Source organism: Labeo rohita, chromosome 6, assembly GCF_022985175.1.
Source record: "Labeo rohita strain BAU-BD-2019 chromosome 6, IGBB_LRoh.1.0, whole genome shotgun sequence".
Lineage (NCBI taxonomy): Eukaryota > Metazoa > Chordata > Actinopteri > Cypriniformes > Cyprinidae > Labeo > Labeo rohita.
This window is the reverse complement of record NC_066874.1, coordinates 21300167-21324159: the sequence shown is the minus strand read 5'-3', so window position 1 is coordinate 21324159 and position 23993 is coordinate 21300167. Positions and strand designations below refer to the sequence as shown.

Here is a 23993-nt window from a genome sequence, read left to right as displayed (position 1 = left end):
TTGTTGGAAAATCTTTAAATATGCAAAAATGATAAAAAAACAAAGAATTTGTGAGATTTTTCTGAAGAACAGCAGGCAGTTTAACTGTTCAACTATTCACCTATTATTTTCTCTTGTGGACTATATGTAAACGTCTTTTATGTAAAATATCTTAATCAGGTCAGTACTAAATAAAAAATAACATGCATTTTGTATAATCCCTCTTATTTTGGTAAAATAATTAACATTTTGCAGATTTTGACGTCAGCTGTATTTTTGCAAATGGCTGTGTGCTAAAGATTATACAACATATACATTTGCATATACTGTAGATACTTTTTTTTCCCCCAAACTGGCTGAGACTCATCTCACTCATAACTCTAAAAATCGCTCTCATTAAAAATGTATGACTTGAGGGCGTTGCAGATTGCTGTCAATGTAAGCGCTTTCAGATAAGACTACTTTATACTTTTCATGCCATTTTATTAAGTCATTTAATAGTACAAGTCTTCATTGTTAATATCAGCATAAATCCACTGAAGACTCATTAATATTGCAGGAGGCTTGGCACCGGTTTGACACAAACAGACTGAATGAGAGCAGACAACCGTTAGATGTTTTTCTTTAGATGTAAAATAAATAGTTGCAGTATAGCTTCTCTGTCAGTAGAAGATGTGAGTTTTCTTGATTGTAACCATTTTGAAGCACTTTGCAGTCAGCATGCACATGGTAGACAGCAACACAATGTTTTTTTGTTTTTTTTTTATGTCTCGTTCACCTAACATCCTTCTCCAAAAAAAATCTTATCTTTTGACCAGCACTAAAAAAAATCTTTTCTTATCAGCCTCTTTAGAAGAAAGGCTTTTAAGTATTAATGTGCCAGAGTTAGCTCGTGAGTCATCGATTTTCTCCTGCTTTCTCGCTTTTCTTTTTCCTCCCACCCTTTGCTTTCTCTTTTTCTCTTTGTCTCCCGCTGTGACTCTACTCACTTCTGAACCTCCATTACACACTGAGTGATGGCTGCCACTGTGAAAGTGGCGCAGGTCTCTGCTGTGATAGTTACTCTTTCTGTGACACTGTTTGGACCAAGATGCATCCATGCAATTATCCAGAAAATTACCAAACACTTTTAATGTCATCGTCATGGTCGGAAAAGGCACAGAACAGCAGTAACATACTGTGAAATGTGTGAAATGCTCAACAGCCATGGACAGTTTTCTGCAGAGTGAGAAGCAGAGTTTTTATACACACCCATAACCAGTCCCGAAAGATTTTGGACACTCACTTGACTGTACTTGAAAATGTATTGTCTTTGTCTCATATGTCAGAATATCAAACATATTAATTTTAAACACTGTCTGAAAAGTTTCATAATTAATCTTTAATTACACATTTTCATAATGCAAAATGTGTATTTTTGCTTTGTCTTTTGGTAACTTGTCTATTCAGATGCGAACCCAAATCTCTGGCGAAATATGCTTTCTTTTGTCATAGTGTAGATTGTAGATTCAGCAGTGACATGATGTCTTGTAAAGGCCACAGCTTGCCATTTTGATCGCTCAGCTGTGTGTGCGTGTCAATATTTTGCTCCTTTTGAATTAGGAAGCACTCATCCCTTACTTTTCACTACACTGCTCTCTCCGTCTTGCAGTTCTGAAAGCTCAGTCGGTCATCTCTTTTCTCCGCAATGGAGCGTGAGGCTGTATTGTCCTAGCTGGAGGTCTCAAGGTTCATTTGAGCTGAGTTCTGAGCTGTAGGTGGCCGTTTTTCCCTCTGTCAGCTTGAGCTGGAGGCTTTTAGCATTTACGCCAGAAGAAAAGAGAGCGGATATTACTGTGCACTTTCAGCCTCATAAAATGAGACAGGTTTGTGTGACCTGAATTAGACAGTGACCATATGACTCAAGTGGCATTTAGAGGTGAAGCTTCTGCGTACTTTGCTGTCTGTAGGCTTTCTGAATGGGCATACTCTCAGATTCAGTATATTATAATGTCTTTACATTTGGTTCAATCTAAAAATCATCTTCCTAATAACAGCTTTAGCACCATCTGTTGAGTCAGTACTATGCATGAGACAACTAATCAGTCTGAATTTTGTTTTTGGTTCTTTTCTACAGCTGTCGGACCAGCAACAGAAAGAGTTTGATAGTGACATCCAGCACCTCTCCCACTCTTCCTCGCCCCCATTCACCACTGCACGGACACCCAGGTAAAAGATATACCTCTCCCTCTCACTTTAAACCATTTTGAGCTATCTACCAAAAATACATTTTTATGCATTTCATGCTCCCAGTGTGAAGTCTAGTCCAAACCGTAGGCAGAAACATTATACGGCCTTACAAGACACTTTGATTTAAAATGTATTTACAATGAGCTTATTGGAACTCACCCAAGATGCTGGACAAAGTTGAGTAAATATTGATTAGAAATGCATTTTATTTAGTTCTTATTAAGTTTGTGCTTATAAGGATCATGTTGTAACTTAGCAACATATGCTACTTCAAACTTAGAGAAGTTCAGAGAAGAACTTTGACAGTTTTGAAAATCAAGTTATCTATTAAAGGAGAAGTTCACTTCCAGAACAAAACTTTACAGATAATTTACTCACCCCCTTGTCATCCAAGATGTTCATGTCTTTCTTTCTTCAGTCGTAAAGAAATTCTGGTTTTTGAGGCAAGCATTTCAGGATTTTTATCTATGTAGTGGACTTCAGTGGTGTCCGTGAGTTTAAACTTCCAAAATGCAGTTTAAATGCAGCTTCAAAGTGCTCTAAATGATCCCAGCCAAGGAGCCAAGAAAAAAGGGTCTTATCTAGTGAAACGATTGGTTATTTTCTTAAAAAAAATACAGTTTTAGATACTTTTAACCTCAAATGCTTGTCTTGTCTAGCCCTGTGTGAACTCCGGTGTGCATTCCGGGTCAATACAGTTAGGGTATGTCGAAAAACTACATCGCTACAGAAGTACCGACCCAGTGTTTACAAAGTGAACGCACAAGGGGGGTCAAACGCCTTTTACAAAAAAAGGTAAAACAGCGATTTTGAAGTTGGAGGAGCAAATGAGATGGGAGTTTTTTTGACATACCTTAACGGAATGCACAAAATTCACGCAGAGCTAGACAAGACGAGCATTTGAGGTTGAAAAGAATATAAATTGTAATTTTTTTTTTTTTTTTTTAAGAAGTTAACCGATCGTTTTCGCTAGATAAGACCCTTCTTCCTCGGCTGGAATCGTTTAAACTGCATTTTGGAAGTTCAAACTCACGCCACCATTGAAGCCTACTATATGGGGAGAAATCCTGAAATGTTTTCCGCAAAAAACATAATTTCTTTATGACAAAGAAAGAAAGACATGAGCATCTTGGATGACAAGGGGGTGAGTACCTTACCTGTAAATTTTTGTTCTGGAAGTGAACTAATACCCGGGTACCCTTTAATAGACAACTTTTAGCAGTGTCTACTGTTTCTGCATTTTCTCCATTTATTTGTTGGCAAAAATTCATCAGATGACTTTAGTAAAACAAGAGAATGTCTTATCCAGTTGTCAAAAGTCTGAAAACAAACTGGGATATTTGGGTGCAGGTAACATTATATAGATTTACTACTGATATTGTAACAATGCAAAGCTGGTTAAAAATCAACAGAGTTGTCCTTTAACTGTAAATTTTGATGCCCATTTAGATTATTTCAAACACTTTCAACGTGTCTTTTACGTTAGGATGCTGTCTTAGTAGGTAGCTGACTATGTAGACTCCATGCAGACATTTTACTAGAGTCTGGACCAGAGCCATACAAACTGTACACACTTCACAAGTAAGACACACACATGCTGTTTCCCTTCCTTGTTGCAGAAAAAATGGAAAGCTGTATGGCAGCTGTTCACAAATATTACATTATATCTCCATAGCAACCATCAAATCTCAGTTTGCCATAGAGTAATTCTAATGTGGTGGAGGGATTTCTCATCTAATTCATGGGCATTATGAATGGATTGACAGTTGACATTTTCTAATGCATTTTCTCGGTATGCCTCTTTAGGGATTGGCAGATTTTATTTTCCATCTTGTCTAAAATACATCATTCTAAGTTTGAAAATCTTCTTATTAACCTTTCCCTGTAAAACATGAAGCATAATCAAATCCATGTGTTTATACATACACAGACTAGACTAGTGTTTATGTAAGGAGATGATCATTTTAGTCATCATAGAGATGAGATGAGTGATGTGTGCTGAGTGCAATGCACATTTTACATAAGCACAAATGACAGTTGCTCTAATGTAGACATATTTGCAGTAAAACTGTTCTCTACATGTGCATTAAAATAACATTAAATGATCATTAAAGTAGCCAATACTCTGTGTGGGTAATAACCGCACAGTTAAATAATCATTATTTAGATTGTAAATCTGAAGAACTGCTGTGAAAATAGGCTAAAGAGCTTTCCTAAGAAGAGTAAATTACAACGTTTCATAAGGAAGGAATCTATGGGTGGCCAAAAGAAGCCATTAGTCAAGAAAAACGATGTGAAAACATGTCAGAGTTTTGCCAGAAACCATAATATTGACCTATCTGTGATGTGGGAAAGATTTTTTGTGGTCAGAAGGAACCAAGATATAGCTTTTTAATTGAAGATCACAGCGATTTACTTGGTGAAAAATCTAATATCTAACACAGGCCACAAAACACTACATCTAGAGTGAATTATGATGATGGTAGTTTCGTGCTTTAGGCGGTAGCCATTTTATTAAAATGGAAGGAAGAATGGATGGTGTACAATATGGGAAATACTGCAGTAGAACCTCTCAGTCCACTAATAAACTTGGAGCGTGGAGTATTTCAACATGGCAGTGACATCAAACACCAAATCAGATATTATGAACCCATTGCTTAAAGGAGTAGTTCACTTCCAAAACAAAAATTTACAGATGTACTCACCCCCTTGTCATCCCTGATGTTCATGACTTTCTTTCCTCAGTCAAAAAGAAATTGTTTTTTTTTTTTTTTTGAGGAAAGCGTGTGAGGATATCTCTCCATATAATGGGTATGTAAGGAGCCCCTGAGTCAGAACTTCCAAAATGCAGTTTAAATGCAGGCTCTAAATGATCCCAGCTGAAGAAGAAGGGTCTTATCTAGCCAAACGTTTGGTTATTTTCTAAAATAATTTACGATTTGTATACTTTTTAACCGTAAACGCTCATCTTGGTCTAGCTCTGTGTGTATTCCTGTTTATGATATTTAGGGTATGTCGAAAAACTCCCATCTCATTTTCTCCGTCAACTTCAAAGTCATCCTACATTGCTGTTTTACCCTGGGTATTAAAGGAGAAGTTCACTTCCAGAACAAAAATTTACACGTAAGGTACTCACCCCCATGTCTTTCTTTTTTTGTCATGAAGAAATTGTTTTTTGCGGAAAACATTTCAGGATTTCTCTCCATATAGTGGACTTAAATGGTGGCGTGAGTTTAAACTTCTGAAATGCAGATTAAACGATCCCAGCTGAGGAAGAAGGGTCTTATCTAGCGAGCTTCTACAAAAAAAAAAAAAAAAAAAAAAAAAAAAAAAAAAAGACAATTTATATACTTTTCAACCTCAAATGCTCGTCTTGTCTAGCTCTGCGTGAACTTTGCGCATTCCGGGTCAAATACAGTTAGGGTATGTCGAAAAACTCCCGTCTCAGTTTCTTCTCCAACTTCAAAATTGCTGTTTTACCTTTTTTTGTAAAGGGTGTTTAATCTTCTTTGCATGTTCACTTTGTAAACACTGGGTCAGTGCTTCTACAATGTAGGATGATTTTGAAGTTAGAGGAGAAAATGAGATGGGAGTTTTTCGACATACCCTAACTTTCATAAACAGGAATACACAACAGAGCTAGACCAAGACGAGCGTTTGCGGTTAGAGCATACAAATCAAAAAATTATTTTAGAAAATAACCAAACGTTTCGCTAGATAGATTTAAACTGCATTTTGGAAGTTCAGACTAGGGTGCACCATAGAAGTCCACTATATGGAGAGAAATCTTGAAATGTTTTCCTCAAAAAATATAATTTCTTGACGGCTGAAGAAAGAAAGACCTTAACATCTTGGATGACGAGAGTGCATTATCTGTACATTTTTGTTCTGGAAGTGAGCTATTCCTTTAATTAACATGCTTAACATTAGTTAAATAATTGGTTATTGTGTTATTGTGAAGATTAATACTTTGCAAAGCATTTTGTATCACTGCAGTTGTCACAGTAATGCTTTAATAAAGCTGAAGCTGGTGATAAAACACTTAATAAAAGTGTTTCTGCTCCAGTGGGTGTATCCCTTGTGTCACTTCCACTTTGTGGAAAATCTAAGCTGCAAAGAGAAATGGAGAGATCAGCTGTCAAACCAGCAGACATACTCCCTTTCTGTGTGTGTGTGGAAAGAGAGATTAAAGTGATGACTAGATGTGTGTTTATAACTGATTATAAGTCATGAGCGTATATAAAGCACACAGATCATGCTTGCACTGTTCAGCAAGGCTCTTAAAATGATAAATAATGTACTGCAGTTCTAATCATTGACGTCTGCTTGTCAACTTAATGTACTCACTGAATTACTGGATTAAACCACCAGTACACAGTGCGGTGTGAAAGGAGACAGCAATAGCTCAGTTTGACACTGCACTAGCATTGCACTAGAATACAAATTCAGGGCTTTTATAATGATGTTATGCTTTGTAGTGCTCAGTCCTGATGTAACCCACATGAGTTTTGATTGGAACACTGTTTTTGTCCGTACTGCATCGAGCATTTTGGGAGGCTTCACTCGAAGTTGTGTGCTTGCAATATTTAAATGAACAAATCTAAAATGGAACATTAACCCAAATGCGGCTTCATTTTAAGCACTTCAAAGCCATTAGCAGCATTCTAATGCAACTGCCAACAGAAGCAGTGGAGGCTAAATTATTTCAAACTCAACTGAGCACAGTCAACAGGGGGTTTCCACTGCCACACTGCACTCATTACAGTCTGTTTCAGGAAGATGTTTGCCAGGTTTTGACACCAGCAGCACAAGAATTAAATAGTGCAGTGCTTTGTAAGGTGTCATTATACTTAAGGCAAGACGAGAAGTCACTGCTGCTGTGACACTGCTGTTTCTGTAAGCATATTAGATTGATCTGTGTAAAAAAAAAAAAATAAATATTGATCACTCTGTGGGGGGGGGAAACTGGATACCGGAATCAGTAAGATTTTTAATGTTATTTAAAGAATTCTCTTATGCTCATCAAGGCTGCATTTACTTTATCAAAAATACAGAAAAACAGTAATATTGTGAAATATTATTACAGTTTAAAATAATGGTTTTCTTTTTTCATATATTTTAAAATATAATGCATTCCTGTGATGCAAAGCTGAATTTTCATCAGCCATTACTCCAGTTTTCAGTGTGACATGATCCTTCAGAAATCATTCTAATATTCTCTTTTATTACTTTTATTATCAACGCTGGAAACAGTTGTGCTGCTTAATATTTTTTTTGAAACCTGTGGTTCTTTTTTTTCAGGATTTGATGAATAAAAAGTTCAAAAGAACAGCATTTATTCAAACTAGAAGTCTTTGCTATCGCTTTTTATCAATTTAGCACTTCCTTGGTGAATGAAAGTATTAATTTATTAAAAGAAAAAAAGAAAGAACAAAATTGTACTGAACACAAACTTTTAAATGGTAGTTAATATTGTTACAAAAGATTTCTATTTTAAATAAATGTAGTTCTTTGTAACTTTTTATTTATTAAAGAATCCTAAAATTATCATCGTTTTCAGTATTGATAATAAATCAGCATATTAGAATGATTTCTGAAGGATTATGTGACACTGAAGGCTGGAGTAATGATGCTGAAAATGTAGCTTTGCATTGCAGGAATAAATTTTATTTTAAAATATATTCACATAAGAAAGTTATTTTACATTGAAATAATATTTCAAAATATTGCTGTTTTTTCTGGATTTTTGATTAAATAAATGCAGCCTTGATGAGCATAAGAAACTTATATAAGAACACATTAAAATGTTTTGTACTGATATGTTTTAGCAGCAGTTTTTCTGTCCTGCTACCCGGATAAAAACAAAGCCTGATGTCATTGTATTTATCCAACACCCTTTGTCTCTTCAGGTTTTCCTCCGTATTTGTTAAAATTATTATTAGTTATTTAATATTTTATTTAATTAATTATTTTTATTTATTTATTTATTAGTATTTATTTCACTGAATTATTTTTATTTAATTATTTAATTCAATCTAATAAATTGCATATTATTTATTTTATTGAATTGTTTAACTTAATTATTTAATTTAAAATTGTATTTATTTTATTTACTGCTATATATTTACTATGCTTTATGATTATCATTAATATTTTAACACTTTTTAAAGCAAGTGTCACAACATTTGATCTGTAAAACGATTGTATTTTTTGGACCTTTCTGTATATTATTTATATTGAGCAATGTAAAATGAGTGAAGGAAGGATAAATTAAATGTACAGTTCTGAAGAATGCCGACTTAAAGTGACTGAAGCGTTGCATGAATTCCTCTGTGTTCATATTAAAGTCACATTTAAAAAATCAGTATGCGGTATATTTCCACATATGAAAGTTGAAAATGTCAGATTCTGTGTGATTTTTCACTCTCATCCAAAAACCTCATCTGTACCACATTCAGCTGTGGTGTGAACGTAGCATGTGTAATTCAACAGGGTGCTGATTGGTTTTCTTCTTTCGGCTGTGCATGGTACGAGAGGGTGTCTGCATCTCCTCAGCGAACCCTTCAGTCTTCGTGATGAAAAATAAGCAGGTGCTTCACCGTGTAGAACACCATTGTGCCGTCTCCTACACAGAATTCTCCTTTAAATGAATGTATCTCCGTGACAGATCCACACCGCTCCGTGTCCCAGTCCAGCTGTGCGCAGCTGTTCCTACAGTTACTTCCTGACAAAGAATTATGCTCTCATTAATATTTAAGATTTGGCATAGACCGCTTGACGAATGCATTAATGCATGATTAATGCATGGGGGATTGTGACCCGAGCCATACCACACAGTCCAGATAGGGGCGCCCCGTTGCTCGGATTGACTGGGTTGATTGATGATACCTGTATCTGTGCTCCTTAATTCACACATGAATTTTTTTCTTTTTTTCTTTTTTATCTAGTAACAATAGTCATAGCACTCATGTATGTTTTAATCTGTTTAATCTTAAATTATGATGTAAAAATGTACCACACTGTGAAAGAGCTCAGGATATGAAATCATCTTGCGATTTAAATACCACTGGGATAGAGATAAAGACTGTGTTCTTGGCAAAATCCCCTGAATATGAATTTGAGCTGGAGTTAATCAAAAAACATTCTTTGCTCATGGTCTGCAAATCATTAAATAACATTCATTATGCAATATCACTCCACTTGAGGCATTTTTGATGGAGAGGCCTGATGTCTAAAGCACTTAAACACTGTAAGTGCTTCACTAAGCACTAATCTATTCTCAGAGAGCTGTGCAGGAGAATAAAAAAGACCTGTGATCAAAGTGTGTTTTATCCCTGTACCTCTGGTCTCAATGCAGCCTACATAAGAAGCCCACTTTTCTAAAGGGTTTTGTTATCGTAAAAGGGCTTTGATGAATAAAATAAATGGGAAAGATCAGCAGGATAGAAGAGGTGAGAACCTTAGGGCAATTGCGTTTACTTATGTCTTCTGGTGGCCTGGAGTATGATGCCAATGCATATTTTGATAATTATTTGTGCCGGTTTGGCCTGATAATGGGTGGCTGAACTCGACTGTTGTGAATAATTTCCTAAATGTCACATTTTTGGTCTCTTTCAGGAAGCAGCCCATTGGACAGCCCACGTAATTTCTCTCCAAACACTGCGGCCCACTTCTCCTTTGTTCCAGCTCGCAGGTGAGTGACATTACAGGTCAAAGGTCAATCTCCCACACTGTAAAAAAACAAAAAAAACAATTTGTTGACGATTTGTTGTCAATTTAAAAAATGTGTTACCCTGCTGCCCTAAAATTTTTAGGTTTTCAACTCAAATAAGTTTAGTCAACTTGAAATGTTAAGTTGTACTAAGTGACAACTTAGATATTTGAGTTGACTAAACAAAAAAAATTGGTTTGTTAAACTTAAAAGTTGAGCTTGTTACCCACCTGCCTTAAAATTAAGTTGAATAAACTCAAATATGTAAGTTAGTATAACTAAACTTAGTACAACTTAACATTTCAAGTTGACTAAACTTTTTTGAGTTGACTGAACTTAAAATTTTAAGGCAGTCGGGTAACAAATTATTTGACTCAACAATTGTTTTTTTCCAACAGTGCACAGTTTATCAGCATTTAATTTAATCATAAAATACTCCACATTTCTGGGAGTGAGTTCTAAAAATTTTTTACGGTGGTCTAAAATGTTTGCAAATTAAAGTTTGAGCCAGCACAGAGCAAGTAATATCTTTTTGCTCTTCTTGCAAATATTGTTGTCATAGTTTGCTTCTCATCTGCTGGTTATTAAGCACCCCACTTTCAATTAATTTGTAATATCCCATAATCCTTCACTGTGGCTCTGAATAATGACACCAGGAATGGTAATGAATGAATCTGAATTGGTAATTGAGCAGCAAAAGATGGTAATGCTTTAACAACTGGGAGAGAACACACAGAGCTGATGACCCCAGGCTTAATTAAAAGGATTCGTTTGAATGTCAGCCATAGAGCAAGACCATTGAGTCATCCAGTCCAAAATGCTCATGGACCAACAGTGCCACCTAATGGACAAAGTAAGGTGTTCTGGTAATGCAAATGATTTTGGAGATAGGAATCTAGTTTGGGTGTATATGAATTCTGTGTGCAGCGTGAGCAAGAGGTATTAGATCAATACATTAGATCGGTGCATATACACACACACACACACACACACACACACACACATAGATGCCCTCACAGCATCACTTTTTAATGTTTTACTTTCTTCCATACAGCCATGGACACAGGGCTGACAGGTAATGATCACCCGCTTCCTTTACAACATCACTTCCTGTGTGTGCTTTCAGCATGGCTGTTTACACCAACCATCATGTTTCCATTTTATTAAAGCTGACAGCCCATATCTATTTAAAAACATCTCTGACAACTTCATTTATGTATTGGAATGATAAATTATTAATCATCCTACCTCATTCAGCTGGCTGGATACAAACAGCTTGACTGTGTGCTTAGAACTGATATTTAATCTTCAAAAATATTCCACAGATTTCTGGGCTTTGCATAAATTGTTTGATGTTTCATCAAAATAAATAAATACCTAACTCTTTCCCTGCCAGAGTTTTTGATCATAAGTTTCATAAAAAAGTAACATTTTGAGCAAAAAGATGAGAAAATAATTTTTAGCATTTTTATCAAATACTACATCTGGATCATATTCAGTACTATGATCAAAGCAACGATGCAGTAGATTGCTTTCATCAACACTCCCAAAGCTTCACAGTTCTTTTACCACTTTTTGGATCAACATTTCAGTTATATGTTGTTTGTTGTTGATCATCGCATTATTTTTCATATGCATCATCTTATATGTGAGATCGCTCATTTCTGCATCTTCCTCGCTTGTGTTTTTTAATCAAGAGATTCTGGACTTGTTCAGGAGATAGCGCCCTCGAGTGCGAGTGTGCACTACCAGTCAAAAGGTTTTGAACAGAAATTTTATTTTATTTTATTTTTTATTTTTTTAGATTTCTGTTGTGCTCACCAAGCCTGCATTTATTTGATCCAAAGTACCGCAAAAGCAGTAAAATTTTGAAATATTTTTACTATTTAAAATAGCTATTTTCTGTTTGAAAATATTTTAAAATGTAATTTATTCCTGTGATCAAAGCTGCATTTTCGGCATCATTACTCCAGTATTCAGTGTCAAATGATCTTTCAGAAATCATTCTAATATGCTGATTTGCTGTTCAAGAAGCATTTTTTTTATTATTATTATTATTATATTTCAATATTTAAAACAGTTGAGTATATTTTTCAAGGATTCTTTGATAAATACAAAGATGCAAACATCAAAGTTTTTTTTTTCTAATTATAGAGATTAATACTTTTATTTAGCAAGGATTCTTTAAATTGATCAAAAGTGATGACAGAAACATTTATAATGTTACAAAATTTTCTATTTCAGATAAATGCTGCTCTTCCGAACTTTATATTCATCAGAGAAACCTGAAAAATTCTACTCAGCTGTTTTTAACATAATAATAATAATATATAACATTATAATAATATAATGTTTTTTGAGCAACATATCAGAATATTAGAATAAAAGTATCATATGGCTGGAGCTTTGAAATCACAGGAATAAATTACATTTTAAAATATATATTCAAATAGAAAAGTTTTTTCATTTAATTTTTAATTGTATAACTGTTTCCAAATTTTAACAAAATATTTGCACTCTGGATCCAATAAATGCAGGCTTGGTGAGCAGAAGAGATTTAAAAACATTAAAAAAAATCTTACTGTTCAAAAACTTGTATAGCATTGAAAACATGGAAACCTGGATAATTTGTGTTTGGCGGGGAAAGAGTTGGAAAAAAATGAGGGTATATTTTGTTATTTTGTATATGTGTTTTCTTGTGGAATATTTTTGCATTAAAATGATTTGTTTATACACTATCAATCAAAAGTTTGGTTTGTGTAATTTCTTTTACTTTAATTACTTTTTTTTAATATAATTTTTATAATTACCAAGGCTGCATTTCTTTAATGAGAAATACAGCAAAAACAGTAATATTTTGAATTATTACTGTAATTGTAATATTGTAATAACTGTTTTCTATTTCAATATATATCAAAATATAATTAATTCCTGTAATTCAGCAGCCATTACTCCATCTTAAGTGTCACAATTCATTCTGATATGCTGGTTTACTGGTCAAGAAACATTTCTTATTATTATCAGAATTGTAAAAACAGTTGTGCTGCTTAATATTTTTGTGAAAAAACGTAATTTTTTAATTCTTTCATAGTGAGTTTTTTAAAAAGAACAGCATTTATTTGAAATAGAAAACATTAAAAATGTCTTTACAGCCTCTTTTAATTAGTTTGATGCACCCTTGCTGAATATAGGAGTTAATTTCTTTCACAAAAGAAAAAGTTCCTAACACCAAACTTTTGAACACTAGTGTTTTTTGAATGTCTCATTTGCTTGTTTGCTTATTTGTAATAGGTATTAAAATCATTATAGTCTTGTGTATGTTTTGTGCAATCAGGGGTCAAATTAATTATGTAAAGTTATTTTGTCAAAGTAAAGTGACAATAATGAAGTCCTAATGTCATTAGTTCATGTGCTTGAGAGATAAGTGAACCTGTTGTGTGATAAAAGCCCTCATGCCACGTATAGTGAATTCACACTGCTATTTGCATTAAAAAAAGGTGTGTATCTGCAATAAAAGTACACGCAATTTCCTGTACGGGGAGCTTAGCCATTACTGCAGATGCTTATGGCTCTTGTATGCAAGCCTTATTGAGCTGCACAGTTGAATGTAATAATCATCATTACTGTTTATTGTTTAAATGTCAGTTATTGTGGATATAATCAGTGGTGTTTTATTCTGCTCTGATTATGTGATATTTATGCTTGACTGTCTGCTGCTTATTTCTATTGGTCCTAATTGCTTTGAAGAATACCAGCATTCATTTGTAAAGAACAGGTTTTGACCTTTCCCTCATATAACCTTTTAGGACGGATGGTCGACGCTGGTCTCTCGCCTCTCTGCCATCCTCTGGCTATGGAACCAACACCCCTAGTTCAACAGTCTCGGTGAGTGTCTGCATGTGTTTGTGCTCATGTTCTTTCTGTAGTCCCTCTGTGTTGTATCAATCCTCAGATATATGCATCACTGTTTGGTATTGCATTTGATCCCAAGCCTTAACTTGCCCAGAAGGTTTATCCTATTGACCCTACAGTGGGATAAACTTTAGGTACAAAGCAGCTCAGTTTAGCCTAAAGTGAAGCCAGTGGCTTCATATCAGTGCATTCACTTCAAAAGAGCTCTGTCCCCGAAAATTGACTGTAACTCAGTCTGGCTGTTGCTTTCATCGGGGAATCAGTTCAAACCGCACAAGCCTCTGCAGAAACATAAAAAGACATTTTTCAGTTTAGGCCAGAATTTTATTCTGAAGGCTGCAGAGCTTTTTTTCAGCTCCAAAAACAAAGGGAGGAAAATCTAGTGATTAAGAACAAATGTCGTTTTTTTTTTAATTGGGTGAAGCTCACAAAAACTCCTAGGAAATGTCTGGAAATTATATTATAATGAAAATGGAGTCTATTGTTAGGGTCATTAAGATTTTTTCCAATGTGACATTATTTTAATTATCATTATGTTATAGTAATGGGAATGATTTTTTTTTACTTTTAGTATTAAAATAAGAAGTTAAATAATGTCACAATGCAGAAAGGCTTAATGGTCCTAAAATTAGGCTTCATTTCCTTTCAAAAAATGATTAGTAACTTATTTAACCTGGACATTTTCTTAAAATGGCTATATTACTGTAGTTAAATTTAAATTTAAGTTTTGGTTTTTCCATTTGGCCTAAATGTTTTAAGGAAAAAAAAAATCGCCAATAGTCAAATTAACAATCAACACCATTATGCCGACAAAGGCGGTTGATTGACAGTCAGGGCAGCCTATGCAATGCCTTCTATCCTTGTAATCCCTCCCTCTCTGCTTCTCACAGTCATCATGTTCATCTCAGGAGAAGCTGCACCAGTTGCCCTTCCAGCCCACCGCAGATGAGCTGCATTTCCTCACCAAACACTTCAGCTCGGAGAGCATCACGGATGAGGACGGGAGAAGGTCTCCAGCCATGCGGCCACGCTCCCGCAGTCTCAGGTACAAACACTTACAGATTCCCATTTCGCAGCAATCAAAAGTTGCCCTTCAAGCGAACATGACGTTGTGAGTTTGTGATGTCAGCTGGGCCCTCAGGCTCTCACTCACTCACTCTTAAAAGCCAAACCTTGAGCTCTGACAGGAAACTGCCACACCTCATTCTCTAGACTCTCTTGACTCCTCTAAGGTAGCAGACATGTTATTCAGCCTTTGTGCCCTTCACATTGATGCCTCTTCACTCCTCTGCTGTCATGCTTTTCTCTGCCTGTCATTGTGTCCAAGTTGTATTTCAACCTGAAATAAAAAAAGAAATAACTTTGTTTGCATAAGAAATCTATTATATTTTTTTCCATTGTGAAATGAATTGAGTCCTCCGGTTCTCATTACTGCAAAGCAAAAAAAAAAGAAAAATCTGTAATTACTAAATTAAAAATTTATAAAAACTTATACAGGTTATAAAATTATATATTTGTGACTCTGAACCACAAAACCAGTCAAAAGGGGCAGTTTTTTTAAATTGAGATTTATACACCATCTGAAACCTGAATAACTAAGCTTTGAAGTATGAAGTATGTTTTGTTAGGATAGGACAATATTTGGCCAAAATACATCTATTTAAAAATCTGGAATCTGTGGGTACAAAAGCATCAAAATATTGAGAAAATCACCTTTAAAGTTGTCCAAATGAAATTCTCAGCAGTGCATATTACTAATCAAAGATTCAGTTTTGATATATTTACGGTAGGAAATTTACAAAATATCTTCATGGAACATGATCTTCTAATGACTTTTGGCATAAAAGAAAAAGCACAGAGAATAATGAAAATTACCAAATAAATGTCCAAATGTCCAAAAAATAATATCCCCAAAAATGTCATAACATACAGCCTTTATTCTGATTTAATTAAAATCTACTTACTTTAATGTTGTGATTTAAAAAAAAAATGAGAGTATGAAAATTACCACTACCGATATTGAAAACAAAAAACTAGTTAAATGTCCAAATTCATCTTGGTTATTGTGAAATGATAATGGAAATGTGCATTGTTTACTAAAAATAATATCCAAGAAATATGCCATGCTATCCAAGTGCTGTCAATCGCTTAAAAAAGCTAAAAAAAAAAAAAAACAAAACAAGTTAATCACAGATTTACATTAAAGTTTTTAAATATGCTTTTATATAGCATTATTATATATTTATTGTAGCAACACAGTATATTTTTAATATTTGTTGAAAAAAAAAAAAAAAATGAATAAAAGTAAGTAGTGCTGATACCAATATTACAGATGTCTCTAGAAAATTGTTTTTTTTTGTTGTTTGTTTTTTACCTAATATTTAACCATTGACTATTCAACATTACAATTTGAACATTTATTAGATTTTACAAAATATCTTGAACAATCTTCACATAAACACATTATTTACCTGTGCCCTTCAAGTAGAAAATACAGAAATTAAATAAAGTGATCAAACACTACTAAATTAAATACAGATGAATCCTTAAAGGTAAGCCACATTTGTGCATGCTGCGAGCACCTGGTAATAAGGTAAGGTTGGAGTGCGTGTCTGAAAATTCTACCATTTGATTTGGTCTTAAAGACATTCTGCAACTAAATAAATGCACTTCTTGTCAAGAAAAAAAAGAGAATCAGCAGTTGTGAGTGGGGTGGTTAACCATAGACCCGTCCCTACGGTAAATATTTTTAACGCTGTTAAACTGGAAAAATTAACAGCACTAATTTTTTCTTTTGATTTTTTTTTATGTGACTTGGATTCTTCCTGTCCACTTTCTTTCTCTCTGCAGAAGAGTTGTATGATTACTCTTGTAGTCACTCAGAATTTCTGCCTAGGACTTGACAGAATGACTCATTTCTTCCTCAATGCTAAGAAAGAGACCTCCTTCATGAGCTTCTTATCTGTAAACACATCTCTCTTCTTCCCTCTCTCTCTCTTTCCCCTCTGGCTCTTTCTCTCTTTCTGTTAAGATGACTTATTCAGGAAACACTGGCCTTGCCTCTTTTAGTATCTAGACACACTCAGCAGGGGGTTCAGCACTTCAGAATTAGATCCATAAATATTGGATGAGGTAGTGAGGTTTGCTGTTTCCCCATTTTACAGATTACAGCTTCCCAGGATTATCCATTTCTACTGTTGAAAGAAGGGAGAGAAGGATGAAACAGCCAGGCGAAGGGGGAGGTTGAGGGGATTCGCAGTCGATGCTAGAACTGCTTAATTAGAGATGAGGAAATGGAGCAGTATTATGCTAATTTCACGCCCCGGACAGCAGACATGCAGAGAGAATTGACAGGGACGCTTCTTCATGCAGTGGTCATACACGGTTCTCCATCATTCTTTCTCTTTACGTCTTTTAACTCACTCAAACACACACACTCGAGGAATAATGAGCTCAACGTACAGTGGTCATCATCCATCATCCATATGTCAAGTGATTTGGTAGCAGTAGCTGGAGATTAGAATATTATTTTAATAAAGAGCTCAGTAACAGAATGCATCGGACACTTTCTGGATTTCTTCTGGCTAGCCAAGCCTTTTTTTCTTTCTTGAAATTAACATGTTAATTCTGATTAAACTTTCATAAAGCCAGAATGTGTCTGAAATGACTATGGTGGTGTATGTGGCTTTGTTGGTGATGTCATCCAATTGTGTGTGTGTTTGTGTTAGTGCAGACCACTCTGTCACGGCCAATTAACTAGCTGATTTCCCTGGTTTCCAGCTCCTCGGAGGGATTTAGAGGTCATTTCTGTGTTCAACTGTGACACATTTACACACTCTCTTCCCCTCCTCTCTCTCTTTCATTCCCTTCCTTTGTTTGCCTTTTGTTCCATGTGATAGTATCCATCTTCTCATTCTTTTCAGATAACTTTTCATTTGTTTATGAATACAATACAGACATAATGCATACTGTGCTACAAAATTTTTTTATTTTAAATCAATGCTTTTAAATAAATTGTAATAATATTTCACAAATTATTTTTTTTACTGTTTTTTTTTTTTTTTTTATGAAAGACATGCAGCCTTAGTGAGTGTTACAGACATCTTTCAAAAATTTTATCAGCATGGAAGTGCATTTTGCACAGGAGAAAATAATAGTTGAATTTATAAAAATGACCCCGTTCTAAAGTTTACATATGCTTGATTCTTAATACTGTGTTGTTACCTGAATGATCCACAGCTGTTTTTTTTTTTTTAAAAATAGTGATAGTCGTTAGTGAGTCCCTTGTTTGTCCTGAACAGTTAAATCGCTGTTCTTCATAAAAATCCTTCAGATCCCACAAATTTTTGAATTGTTCAGCATTTTCGTTTTTGAACCCTCTCCAACAATGACTGGATGATTTTGAGATCCATCTTTTCACACTGATGACAACTGAGGGACTCATATGCACTGTTCAAACGCTCACTGATGCTCCAGAAGGAAACGCAATGCATTGTGCGCCGGGGGGTGAAAACTTATTTTGTTCTCTGGGAAACATGCAGGTATCTTCTGTATCTTCTGTAGCATCTGAATGGCAGTACTAAATGAAAAAAAAACATGATATTTAGGCAAAATAAGAAAAATGTGTACATCTTCATTCTGTTCAAAAGTTTTCACCCCCAGGCTCTTAATGTATTGTGTTTCCTTCTGAAGCATCAGTGAGCTTTTGAACCTTCTGTAATAGTTGCATAAGAGCCCCTCAGTTGTCCTCAGTGTGAAAACATGAATCTCAAAATCATTTAATCATTATTGGAAAGGGTTCAAATACACAAAAATGCTGAAAAAACAAAGAATTTGTGGGACCTGAAGGATTTTTCTGTTATTTCCAGTATGTTTCTGCAGAGAATATCTTCTTCTGCTTCAATTAAATCCATTTGGCTTGAAACTATAATGAGAATCTTTTTACAAGGTCATTTCTCAAAAACATGATGATTTTTGGGGCTGCGAGGACATTTCTTCGTCCGTCAGAGCAAAATAATTACATTCACTAATTATCATCTGTCTAAATGCAGAATGTTATTGCGCCGCAGGAGGTTCACATCGATTCTTTGCACACACTAAATCCTTTATTTAATAAAAGTAGAGGATCGCTCTAAGGCACTTTCTTCCTTTCATTTCCCTTGTCTTTTCTCTCCACCTCACTCAGCAGGAGAAATATTCTCAGTGTGATTGTTAATGCAGCTCCCTTCGGCTGCAAATCAATCTCTGTCAGAGTTAACCTTTAGCGCAGCCGTGATCCAATCGTAATTTTTGATTGAAATGGCTCTCAAGTAAGTTGAAGATTTGACTAGAATATTTCTCCCCGTCGCTTATTGTTACTGACATACCTGTAGATGAGCCAATTTAGTGTGTAAGTGTGTGTGTTGGCGCATTTCCCTGGAGGTTGATCGGATGTGCTATGGTTAGTATGTTTTGATTCAATCTGGAGGTTTAATAGTGAGCGCGAGGCTTCGATTGATGACTTATAGCATTACCTCATCCTCAAGGTCACATGACCAGCTTACCTTTACTAACCGGAGTGACTCATGCAGTCCCAGCTGCATCTGTAATCTGTGTCCCTGACTGAAACGCACACATACTCGCTTATCTTCACAAGCTGGGTATCTTTGTATTCCCTGTGGAGCGTCTCTGATTGAAGATGGTACTTTGACATGAATGAGGTTGGATATGTCAAAAAATACAGGTGCACCAGTCTATCATCCACGTTAGATTACAGGTATAGGCCACCAAACAACATCTGCTAGAGGGACATTAGGGTTTAGAATACATGATTAGTTTAAAAAAAAAAAAAAAAAAGTCACATTTTTTGATTTCCACTTTTGTTTCTTTCTCTTCTTCAGCCCTGGACGTTCACCCATATCATTTGACCATGAGATCGTCATGATGAACCATGTCTACAAGGAGCGTTTCCCTAAGGTGAGATCTAAAATGGATGAACTTGCACAGCTCAAGGATACTGGATAGCCTTATTTTCACACGAGACGGTGGCTTTTTTCAGACATGGCATTGCCAGAGCATCAATACACGTAGCGGCAGAAAAGAGAGAGGAAAAAATTTCATTAATTAATTAATATACATATTAAATATGTTATATATACACACTACCAGTCAAAAGTTTTTGGACAGTAAGGTTTTTAATGTTTTTAAAGAAGTCTCTTCTGCTCACCAAGCCCGCATTTATTTGATCTAAAATACAGCAAAATTAGTAATATTGTGAAATATTTTTAGTATTCAAAAGAACTGCTTTGTATTTGGATATATTTTAAAATGTAATTTATTACTGTGATCAAAGCTAATTTTTCACATGATCCTTCAGAAATCTTTCTAATTCTAAGCAATTATAGAAATTAATACTTTTATCAGAATATTGGAATGATTTCTGAAGGTTCATGTGATTGGAGTAATGATGATAAAAATTCAGCTTTGAAATCACAAGAATTACATTTTAAAATATATTCAAATAAAAAAGTTATTTTAAATAGTAAAAATATTTCAAAATGTTACTGTTTTTGCTGTACTTTGGATCAAATAAATGCAGGCTTGGTTAGCAGAAGAGACTTCTTTAAAAAACATTAAATATCTTACTGTCCAAAAACATTTGATTGGTATAAAAATGTGTATTAATAAATAAACATATAAAAAAATAAATAATAAATAAACAAAATATTTAACATTAATTTAAATAAGAACAGACACTGATTAGCATTAATGTATACAGACTAGGACTGTCAAAAGATTAATCGCAATAAAAATAAAAGTTTGAGTTTGCCTAATATGTGTTTGTACTGTGTCTAATTATTATGTATATATAAATATAAACACATTCATGTATATATTTAAGAAATATTTAAAAGTATAATGTATAATTTTTATATAATTTATATTATATATAAATATATTTTGTACATAACATATATTTCTTTTTAACTATATACATTAATTTGTGTGTATTTATATATACACATAATTACACACAGTACATACACATATATATTAGGCAAACTCAAACTTTTATTTTGTATGCGGAATAATTTTTTTTAACAAGTATACTGTAAAATAATTTGTAACAGAATTGTGTCAGAGAAAGGGTCTTCATAAATACAGAAATACACTCTTTTGATTTAACAAAAAAAAAAACAAAGAAAAAAAAAACACTGTTTTTGAATAAATGTACACATGTGGCTGGATGCCTATCTATCTCCATGTCTTGGCCTTTGTTTCAACCCAACCCTTACCAGGACCTTTCTGTCCCACAGGCTACTGCTCAGATGGAGGTTCGGCTGGCTGATTTCATATCCTCCTCAGCTCCTGAAAAAGTCATGCCTTTAGCTGACGGCGTTCTGAGCTTCATCCACCACCAGGTCATAGAACTGTCTCGGGACTGCCTGGACAAATCCCGTGAGGGTCTCATCACCTCCCGGTATTTCTACGAACTACAGGAGAACCTTGAGAAGCTACACCAAGATGTGAGTATGCAAAGAGTTGTCGCCATTTATTCCAAGAGTATTGACTCCTTGTCATGCGAGGTCTTTCTTGTGGATCCCTAAACATAAATCCATGTCTGCCAAAGTGTTGATGTCTGATGTCATCACATCAGGGCAGAGGTCATCTCTGGACAGCTGGGCTGTCATCAACAATTCTACCTCATGTGATTTTGGTTCCCTGATGATCGTTCTTTTTTGTGTTGGGTCTGTGGTCACCTGTCACATCTGCATTAGTCAGGATGCAGGTCGCTGATGTCTTGATTAGCTCAGTCACAGTGCCACAGGGGCAACGTTATGACTCCCAAAGGTCCCATTCCGAGTCCACAAATCATGTGTGTGCAGGAATGTACCAGAGTGTGTGTTTGTTGTATAGGGTTAGAATAGGGGGGAGCAGCACCTTCCTGATTTTAATTTCACACTCCAGTAACCACCAATGGTGACGGATGAGTATCCCAGGCACCCAAGAGGAGGGTGCGGGGAGTGAGAGACAGGGCGGGAGAGAGAGAAAAGGAGGGAGGAGGGATCAGGTCGGGTTTTCCCCTATTTCGGTTGGTTGTCCATAACCATCCCGTTGCTGTTGCCTGCCGGAATCGAAAACGTGCACATTGTGATCTCATGCAGTCGCCGCGCCATCGCCGCAGCCGTACTTGGCATTCAGGCGAGCAGGGATGACATCATCCAGCCCGTGCTAATTGGCTGATTTAGTTTGGAAGCCGATGGTGACAGGTGGGCCAGACGGGGATCGCGGTATGAACCGCATCTTCAGCAGGTGCGCTCAGAAAAGCGTTCACGACTTCTCCATTTAACGCCTCCTCGCTCGCTCTGAGGATGTCCTGCGTTTCGTGGCAGCGGCGGCTGGAGGAAGAGGAGGTTCTTCATCAGATTTTAGAGCGCTGGGAGCAGAGCACGCTCAGAAACCATGTGGACCTAACAGTTGAGTTCCTGATTGTTTTTACTTTGCAGAGTTGCATTGAGTCAAGGTCATAGTCTGATTGATGCTGTTTTATGTTGTTGAATTGTGGACACTCCAGTGGCATGACAATTTAACACTCAAAACATGGACTGTAACTTTCAAAATGTGAATTGTAGAAGGTCAAAATGTGAAAGTTTTAGTATGTGACACTTAAAATACAGAATTTAGTTTATGATGAAAGGGATGCTCTGTTGTTAACATTCTGTGTGATACCAACAATACAATACTAAGTTTGATTCTATGATGGTGATTATAATTCTACACTATTTTGTATTAAAAAATACAAATGTGCACAATTTAATGTCTGGCAATATATAATTAATATTGACCAATCAACAAAACAAAATCACTAATATTGGCTCATAACCAATTTCTTGTTGTAAGGTCTTTCACTATTGACCTGCTTTTTTCTTTGTCCTTGTTTATTGGCTTTATTTATTAAACTGGACATCTGTCTTAAGGTCAGAGTAGTTTTACCTTTTTAAATGACCAGTCTATATCATTCAGTCTCCTATGGTTGCATCATTAAAATCCACAGGAGCCAATCTCAAGGCCGGGTCACTTAGTTGACCTGGCTATCAACGTGACGTCTGGCCCTAGAGGAATCCTGAGAATCTTCTATTGACTTTATGTACGCTTGACCTTAATGACCTTATGTATAGCTGAGTATAGATGTCTCATTTCGTTTAGTTTAAAGAGTGCTAAACCAAATCCCTCCCTCATCCTATATCTCTCATTGCTGTTACTTCTGTCTGTCTATAGTGTATTTACTCAGTGCAGAGACCCTTTATTATACTCGCTGGCGGTTTCATTACCTGTATAAATAATTCAGAGGCTGATTAGACATCCCCTGAGGTGACTGCGCTGTCTGTCAGAGATGGCTCTATTACTGTCAGCCGGCTGTTTAACCGTCTACTCTGAACGGCTCTTCTCTATCCTATTGATGAACTCCTTTTTTCTGCTCCTTTTACACGCTTCCTTTTTATGTACTCTCTTTGTACACTTCATTCAACTATCTTATATTGTAGTGCTTTGAGTGTCAAAAATCTCAACTGCTATCGCTTTTTACTCATTTGTCACGGAAGCATTACAGTGAAGAATATGATATTCCATTCAGTGTGCTCTAATTTGTATATTGCTCAAATGTAGTAGATCATTAAAGTATTCAGTTCATAAAGTACACATTGAATATTGTGATTAGTGTTAGTATGATATTTCAAAACTATTGTTTTTTCTGTTTGTTGCTAGGCTCATGAGCGCTCAGAAAGTGGGGAGGTGACATTTGTCACCCAGCTGGTTAAAAAGCTGATGATAATCATTGCCCGACCCGCCCGTCTGCTGGAGTGTTTGGTAAGCACTGATCATTTAAAGCCCATGCTTAGTACCCTATAATTAAAATGCTAGATTTACCTGGAGGAAATGTGCATGTTCAATCAAAGCCACATTGTAAAGATTCAAAATGCACAGCAATTGAAAAAAATCAGCTGGAGATTATGGAAACACACATGTAAACACAAAAGCTGACTTCCATATGAAGCAGCAGGGTTCCAAGTCTGTGGCCACATGTGTATTTTGAGTAATCTGGTGCATTCAGTAATATGACAACATACAGTACAGCTCAGCACTGATGGAGGACCAGCAGCTGAGAGAGCAATGAGCTGTTAAC

General features: G+C 35.5%; 1 protein-coding gene across 7 annotated transcripts in view; it reads left to right on the top strand.

The window, feature by feature from the left end:
• mast2 (microtubule associated serine/threonine kinase 2) overlaps positions 1-23993 on the top strand; it is a 91806-nt gene that overhangs the window by 54462 nt on the left and 13351 nt on the right. For 4 of the 7 annotated variants that reach the window (XM_051111505.1, XM_051111500.1, XM_051111507.1 and 1 more), the window contains 8 exons: positions 2096-2187; positions 9826-9901; positions 10974-10994; positions 13726-13804; positions 14722-14876; positions 19711-19786; positions 21127-21336; positions 23576-23677. In XM_051111505.1, the coding sequence (XP_050967462.1) occupies positions 2096-2187; positions 9826-9901; positions 10974-10994; positions 13726-13804; positions 14722-14876; positions 19711-19786; positions 21127-21336; positions 23576-23677 (811 nt within the window). The remainder of the gene's footprint in view (positions 1-2095; positions 2188-9825; positions 9902-10973; positions 10995-13725; positions 13805-14721; positions 14877-19710; positions 19787-21126; positions 21337-23575; positions 23678-23993) is intronic. The other 3 variants (XM_051111501.1, XM_051111503.1, XM_051111502.1) reach the window with 3 other exon arrangements.